We start from the raw sequence: 7,783 nt of genomic DNA on the forward strand, positions 1-7,783 counted from the left end.
TTAAAGTGTATCAATTATTTTACTTTTTCACTAAGAAGGCAAGTTTATAAAAAGGTAATATGATAAAATAAGTTTATTAAGCTCACCACTGCAATATAAAATCTTCAACATTATTATTCTTTGTCATTACTTTGATCTGCAAAATAAATATACAAATAACAATTTGATCATAAATGACTCATTCCAGAAGCAGAAGAAGAAATAAACAATGTGAAGGTACCACACCAACAGAAAATACAGAACTAACTCACCATTATAACACTAAAACATTCATTTCTGAATAAAACTGTCTGGCTCTTTTAATCTCCACAAGCAAAACCCATCCCATATTCCTACTGTATGTAAAATCATGAAATGAAGCACTCAAGTGAATCCATCAGTATCCTGATTTTTTTTTCTGTGCTGGCAAAATGAGTCAGAATGAGCAAATCTGAAAAGAATCAGAAAACGTACAAATAAAGATCTTTTCAGATGTTTAATTACTATTTGGAGCATTGGGATCACTAGAAGAGGGCGAAATGAACTGACAGGTTTTCACCTGTAGCTCAAAAATTAGACTCATTTTGCAGCCACGCGTCACATGTTGCATGTTTGATTGGAGATGTCCTGTTTTATCTGACCGTGCAGGTGAGTTTGCGTTGTTGCGTCTCGCCGTCTGGACTGATCTCAGACAGAGCCTCCCGTCTCATGCTCCTCTAGCTCTCCGCTCAGACGCTCCACCTGAACAAAGGCACAAAACCAATGGCAATCAGTCAATGGCTTGCACTCTTTCTAATGGTTCTATCTAACCAACCTGTCTGTAAACACACCTCCCCCTTCTGGTTGATGATGGGAACTGCGTGCTGCAGCTTGACCTCGTACAGCAGACAGGACAGGAAGATGTTGGCCACACCGATCAGACTGTGGTTCTCCAGCTCGTGGAAGAACGGATCGGAGCGCTCAAAGTAGGAACGTATGGCCTGAGCACAGACAGAGAGGACGTGTAAGAATACTGCATTCGTGATGCTCATCACCTTTGACCTGCCAGTGAACCTTCACTTGTTTCTATGGACACTGAAGGTCAAAGAAGAAGAAGAATGTAGAGAAAGAAAGAAAGATGTCAGTGGGAGAGAGAGAGAGAGAGAATCAGACCAAAACATGAAGTCAGATGTATGATCTGCTGAATAGAGATTCTGTTTCTTTACTCTGTGATCAGACTCATCATGATTTCCCCTGGTCAGCATTAAACAGCACCCCAGCATTGTTCTGCAAAGGCAAGCAGCACATGTGTTCTTCAGATCTAGTTGATTACTGCAGTAGTTTGGGGCTTGTCAGGACAGATATAGAGATGTCATTTTTGCCAAATACAAGCACACACCCACAGGAACACACCCCAGTTTACCTGCTGTCGCCCTTTCCCAGGTTTCCATTGGCCGGGTACAGGATGGTCTGATTTCCTTCCATGTCCACAACACAATTTGTCTTTAAGTCTCGTTCTGTAAAAAGCAAATTAATCAATCAAAAACTGGTCATGATACAGGTCGCATTATCGCTCACAAACAGCATTTTCCATGCAATATTTAAAAAACTACTGAAAATATGTTTGTTTATATACGAAGAGTTCATTTGCAAAAATAGACATCTCCGTTTTTAACAGTACCGAAAAAATCGTGCATTCCAATTAATATCAGTCAAACTGCAGGTGGGTTATTTTGACTAGGTTAAAAAAAAAAAAAAAATCTTTAAAAACCGCTAACTAACAGGACAATTAAAAAATATGGTAACAATAAAATACAGGATTTTTTCAGGATCAAGATCAGAATCAAACTGAGTTTCTAAACCAGTGATCTCCATCCCTGCTCCTGGAGAGCTACTGTCCTACAGATTTCAGCTCCTCACACATCAAACACACCTGAACCAGCTCATCAAGGTGCCCAGGGTTACTTGATAATTACAGGCAGGTGTGTTGGAACTCTCCAGGAGCAGGATCCAGGATCCCTGCTCTAAACATTAATCTCACACACACATTGTGACAGTCGCACTCACCTCTCCTGTTCATGGGTCGAACCTGAACCGTCGTGAAAATCTTCTGCACCTTCTGTCTCACAAGTTCCTGAGTTATCATGAGCAGTAACTGCATTAAACAAACAAGCAGCATATTTATTTAATACTACAAATCATGAGCTTAATTTGTCAAACAGCTCTTTTAAACACTGTATCACTGTTTCAAGTGTTTGAGCTATAACAAGGTTCAAAAATGATAAAATGTAGCAATGCAATTCAATAACTTTTAAGTTAGAATGCAGTAAAACCTAGTTGTACCTGTTCATTGAGAGTGTTTCTGCTGGTTATTGGGTTGTGTGTGTCATTCCAGCAGTGATCATGTGGAGCTGCTACAGATTCAATGACCAGAACAGAGACATTGACTCATCCAGACTGACCTATGGAACAAATATCAAACGATAACGCAGTGATAAATCTACCTGCTTCTTTTTCTGATCTCTCGCCATCTTACCGTGTTAAACTTCAGCGGAGCTCCAGGAGCGTCTGAGCAGGTAAATCCCGCACACACGCGACCAACGGAGAGTAAACACAGAACCACAGCGTCACTCACTACAGTGCTCGAGTGGGCGGGGCCTGCGGCCTGAAGCTGTTTCTGATTGGATAGTAACAGCGTTACTTTCACTGCTAGTGGACAACGATGTTTTTAATAGTTCAGTATTTATTTGTGTCTGAGTACCATTATTCATCAGTAAATTATTGTAGTTATATTGAAGTGCTTGTCAGACATCTGTCTTAACAAAAAAAGGATTACATGAAAATCCACATGATGCAAACAGCCTGGGTCTTTTGCAGGATGATATATATATATATATATATATATATATATATATATATATATATATATATATATATATATATATATATATATATATATATATATATATATATATATATAATACACAGACACACACACATTTCCTTATACTATAAAATATTATATATTAATAACAAAAATGTAAAGGCGCTATATAAACAAAGAAATTAAGGTGCAATGCTGATTTTTTTTTTACTAATCAGATACAATTAAGTACAATATATTGGAACACAATATTAAAAGTATTTATATTAATACATAAAATGTATAATATTGAAATATATTATATGTTACAATACCAATATATAAATAACAAAATTTATTTAAACAAACAATTGAGTCAATAAATAAATGGAATTAACATTAGTAATGCCATTGTAATTATATTTGTTTATTTATCTTGCAAAACATAAATCTTCAAACAAACAAATGAGTCAATAAATTAGGACATGAACATTGGTAATAGCGGATTTTGTACGTTTTTTAAATTTATTTATTTTATTTGTAATGTCGTGATATTCTTTATTTTATTTATTTATCGTACAAAGCCAAACAACTCTTTTTTTCTAAAATAAATATTTTCGAAATCAATAAATCCACTGTTTTACGCTTTCGCCCGACCGCTAGGGGTCTGTATTGAGCTGAATGACACTCACAGACATACCGCAGAAGAAAAGACATCAGCATTCGAGTTGTAGCATCACAGAAAACAAGAAAGCTAGGAAATCAGTTCAGTTTCTGAAGAGCAGACATGAAACTGGTGCGTATATGAGCGTGGACTGTGTTCTGCGTAAATATGATAAGCTTTGTTTTTAACTGAATCAGCCACAGGGACAGTAATATCGCGTCTCCTGTAGTAATCTCTCTGTCTCTCTCTCTCTCCCTCCCTCTCTCTCTGTGTGTGTGTGTTCAGTACTGTCTCTCAGGTCACCCCACTCTGCCCTGTAATGTGCTCAAGTTTAAGTCCACCACCATCATGCTGGACTGTGGGCTGGACACAACAGCAGCTCTGTACTTCCTGCCTCTTCCTCTCGTGCACAGGTCAGCTTTGCTCTCGTGCTCTGGAAGTGTTGGAGTGTTTTCTGCATGCATTTTGTACTCTGAATTTACTTTACTGTACAGTGTTTAGGTTTTTTAATAGACATGCATTTCTTTACCAGTGTTTTATGTTCATTACTGCAACACTGATTTTAGAGGAGAATCAGTAAAGTTATTGTTTGCTACTTTAAACTGTTATATTACTGTATTTAAATAAAATGAATGATTAAATATTAAATTTGGAAAATATTTTTTCTGATTTTACATGCATTAACCTTTTTTATTAAAATGTTTGGTATTAGGATTAGATGCACTTAATATTTTATTTTACTGAACAATTATTAAAAAAAATCTAAATAACATAACCATCCAATTTTTTTTTATGTTATATGATATGATGACTGTCTACTAGGGTTTAAGCAATTAAGCGACACACAGTGGACTAAATCAATGAGATATTATTAGTTCGAGCTGAGGTGGTTATGTTTTTCAGTTAAATTTTGAATAAAAAAATATATTTTGTTGCTGTGCTGCTTCACAGTCCAAGATTATCCAAACTCCCAGGATGGGTTTCCAAAGATGGAGCCATAAACCTGGAAAAGGTGAGTTCTTGTCTGACACCGAAATAATCCCAGTGCTCTATATACTCTCCGAAATATATTTCTGTATGTGTTTGTGTTGTAGGAGTTGAAGGAATGCTCAGGACGTGTGTTTGTGGACTCGCAGCCTGAATTTTGCCTCCCTGAAGTAAATATCAGCTCTTTACATTAACAAGCCTTCTGTGCAGAAGAAATGCTTTTGTTAAAGAAATGACTTTTTCAGAAAGAGCTGCTGGACCTCTCCACCATAGACGTGATCCTGATCTCCAACTATCACTGCATGATGGCTCTGCCGTACATCACCGAACACACGGGCTTCACCGGGACCGTGTACGCCACTGAACCCACGCTACAGATCGGCAGGTGCTGCTTTGAAAGAAACTCAGACTTATATTCAACAGAGATGCAGTCGGTCTATTACAAGAGACATTTAAAATGTTACAAAGGAGTTCTGTTTCATATAAAGGCTGTTCAGTTTTCTATTCATCAAAGAATCCTGAAGATGTATCATGGTTATGGTTACGGTCTTACTGTGTTTCTGATCAAATAAATGCAGCCTTTGTGAGCTGAAGAGACTTTGAGAGCATTAATTCCTCACTTGATGTGATGTTGTCTGCTTCAGGCTGCTGATGGAGGAGCTGGTGACGTTCATGGAGAGAGTACCAAAGGCTCAAGCTGCGACCTGCTGGAAGAACAAAGAAATACAGCGGTACTGACCTCACTCTGACCTAAAACACCCGACAGAGGTGCATGAATGAGAACGCACATCAAACTGTCTGTGGACAGGTTTAGGTTGCTATTTCATTTTTTGTAGTTCATCAGCTAGATAATGAGGGTTTTATCTTCCATCTAAAAATAGAATTAATAATTGTGCATGAACTAAATCAAATTGTATTTTTATATTTTTTTTTTGTAGTTATCAGCTAGATATTGTGGGCGCTTAAAGACACCTATAGTATAATGTACAGTAATATAATAGTATTATTTAATATTAGTAATAAATAATAATAATAATTAGTAATGATTAATATTTTAAGGTTAAATAAAAATAACAAAACCATATTTTTTGTTGTTAAACTGCTAGATGTTGTGGGTTAATAATGTGGGATTAATAATTCAATGTTAAATTATCAAAATAAAATTGATAAAATTATATTTAATAGATTATTTGATACATTTCATTTGCTAGATATTTTGGGTTTGTTGTATTAAAGTAATGTGCAAAATATATTTAATAAACATTAAATAAAAACTGATAAAATTATTTTTCATTAATTAAAATTTTCCTGTGTATCAGATATATATTATAGATTTTGTATTAAGGACATCCGTGATATAAAATTAATTAAATATTTTGTAAATAATTTTCAACATTACTGAATAATACAAATAAAGTTGTTAAATGAGCATTTTGCATATTGTGGTTTTGTATTTTTAAATACATCTAGAATATAAATAGACATTATTATTAAATGTGTTATATAGGAATAATACATTTAATAATATATGATGTAGTGAATGTTTGGATATTAAGAGGTGTGTGTGTGTGTGTGTGTGTTTCAGGTTGCTCCCGGGGCCTCTGAAGGACGCGGTGGACGTCTGGAGCTGGAGGAAGTGTTACAGCGTACAGGAAGTCAATTCTGCTCTCAGTAAAGTCCAGCTGGTGGGATACTCTCAGAAAGTGGTGAGGGCTCATTTCAACACTCCAGGCTACACAAAAAGACATAACTGCGTCTGAACTCCTCAGCTGAATGTGTCCCGGTCTGTCAGGAGCTGTTTGGAGCGGTGCAGGTCACACCCTTGAGTTCGGGATATTCTCTGGGCAGCTCCAACTGGATCATTCAGTCGCATTATGAGAAAGTGTCTTATGTGTCTGGCTCGTCTCTGCTCACCACACACCCTCAGGTGACGCCGCACACACACACACACACACACACACACACACACACACACACATAGCAGCATTCCAGTGGTGTCTGAGGCAGCATCACACGTATCCTTAAGAGAAAACACAATCCTTTAAATCATGAGAAAAATCATCCCAGTTGGGAGACATGCTGATTATTCATTAATTCAGTATCATAAAATCTATTAAATAATAGAATATTATTAAAAAAACAACAAAAAAAAAAGTAATATTTAAAAATTCATTTATTTGGCAGCAGAAAGTATTATAAAAATTAAAATGGACTATTTTACCCAGGGTTTATTTGATATATTTGTACACAAGGCATAGCAACATTGAAATCAATCGTACATTGAGTCGAGTGTTGTAATTGATAGCTAAAACCATTCAATTGAATTTTTCTTTAGGGGAATAAAGCTAAAAAAAAAATCATAATATTAGATGAAAAATGTACACTTATCAAAAGTGAACAAAAAAATTGAAATGTCTGGAAACTAATTAAAATGAAAGAAGTTCAAGTTAAATTACTTAAACTACTAAAACTAAAATAAATTAAAGCTATATACAATATAAAAAATTTAATAAAAAAATAAATAGAAATGACATTACATCACATTATAAATGTGAAATCACATTATAAAAATACTAACAAAAAAATAAATAAAAATAAAAGCTAATCCGAAAATATGAATAGGACACTAATAATATATAAATAATAAATTATATAAATAACTCTGGTCGACTTATTTAAAAAGGTTGAAAGGAGAAAAATACAAATACAGATATTGCCTTGACAACTAACTGAAAGGAAGTGTTAAAAATACTAGAACTAAAAAAGAATTAAAAGAAAAAATTAAAGCTAAATAAAAAAAGAAAACATAAAAATTCCAAAAGCACACAACGAAACTGCTATATATATATATATATATTTAATATTTAGTTTGAAATAATACAAATGACCAATTCACATAACAAAAAAAGCTATAAAAACCATAATAGTATATAGACAATACAAAATAAATAACACTGGTTGAGTACTATGTGTTTTCTAACATAATAACATCACACTTGATTGATATCAGTCTCTTAATAGTACTGAATGAAAATGAAATAATCTGGGAATACATGAGATGAGCTGTGACTGTGAGCGGTGTGGATCTTCTCTCTGGAGGCTGGACAGTCATTAGGGTTTCACCTCTGGTATCAGACATCAGTTTCTCTCTGTGCAGCCCATGGAGCAGAGCTCTCTGAAGAACAGCGACGTGCTCATCCTGACAGGCCTGACCCAGATCCCCACCGCCAACCCAGACGGCATGCTGGGAGAATTCTGCAGCAACCTGGGTGAGTGTGAGCCGGTGCAGCCTGATCCGTGATGTACGAGCG

At 35.4% G+C, this 7,783-nt stretch overlaps 2 protein-coding genes across 2 annotated transcripts; one reads left to right on the top strand and one right to left on the bottom strand.

Moving 5' to 3' along the window:
- Positions 1–58: 58 nt before the first annotated feature.
- Positions 59–2,655, bottom strand: LOC127983963 (kinesin-like protein KIF13B). Its single transcript, XM_052586409.1, has 6 exons — positions 2,495–2,655; positions 2,026–2,113; positions 1,382–1,475; positions 1,185–1,245; positions 810–959; positions 59–720 (listed from the first exon to the last, which is right to left on the bottom strand). The coding sequence occupies exons 2-6, from the start codon at positions 2,102–2,104 to the stop codon at positions 667–669; spliced, it is 438 nt and encodes a 145-aa protein (XP_052442369.1). The 5' UTR covers positions 2,105–2,113; positions 2,495–2,655; the 3' UTR covers positions 59–666.
- An 812-nt stretch (positions 2,656–3,467) lies between these two features.
- ints9 (integrator complex subunit 9) lies at positions 3,468–7,741 on the top strand (the record flags this gene model as incomplete). Its single annotated transcript, XM_052585765.1, is given in 9 exon segments — positions 3,468–3,617; positions 3,771–3,898; positions 4,437–4,497; positions 4,580–4,642; positions 4,718–4,857; positions 5,117–5,203; positions 6,058–6,178; positions 6,265–6,399; positions 7,630–7,741. Coding segments are annotated over 9 exon segments (856 nt in total), but the record flags the coding sequence as incomplete, so codon positions are not given.
- Positions 7,742–7,783: the final 42 nt, after the last annotated feature.

The sequence above is a fragment of the Carassius gibelio genome, chromosome B20 (assembly GCF_023724105.1).
Source record: "Carassius gibelio isolate Cgi1373 ecotype wild population from Czech Republic chromosome B20, carGib1.2-hapl.c, whole genome shotgun sequence".
Classification (NCBI taxonomy): domain Eukaryota; kingdom Metazoa; phylum Chordata; class Actinopteri; order Cypriniformes; family Cyprinidae; genus Carassius; species Carassius gibelio.

Bases quoted from the DNA above. Each gene is read 5' to 3' on its own strand.
- LOC127983963 (XM_052586409.1), bottom strand. From the start codon at position 2,104: ATGATAACTCAGGAACTTGTGAGACAGAAGGTGCAGAAGATTTTCACG. The intron at 1,476-2,025 runs GTGAGTGCGACT...TGCTTTTTACAG, and splicing joins TCGACCCATGAACAGGAGAG to AACGAGACTTAAAGACAAAT. The intron at 721-809 runs GTGTGTTTACAG...GCCTTTGTTCAG, and splicing joins TCATCAACCAGAAGGGGGAG to GTGGAGCGTCTGAGCGGAGA.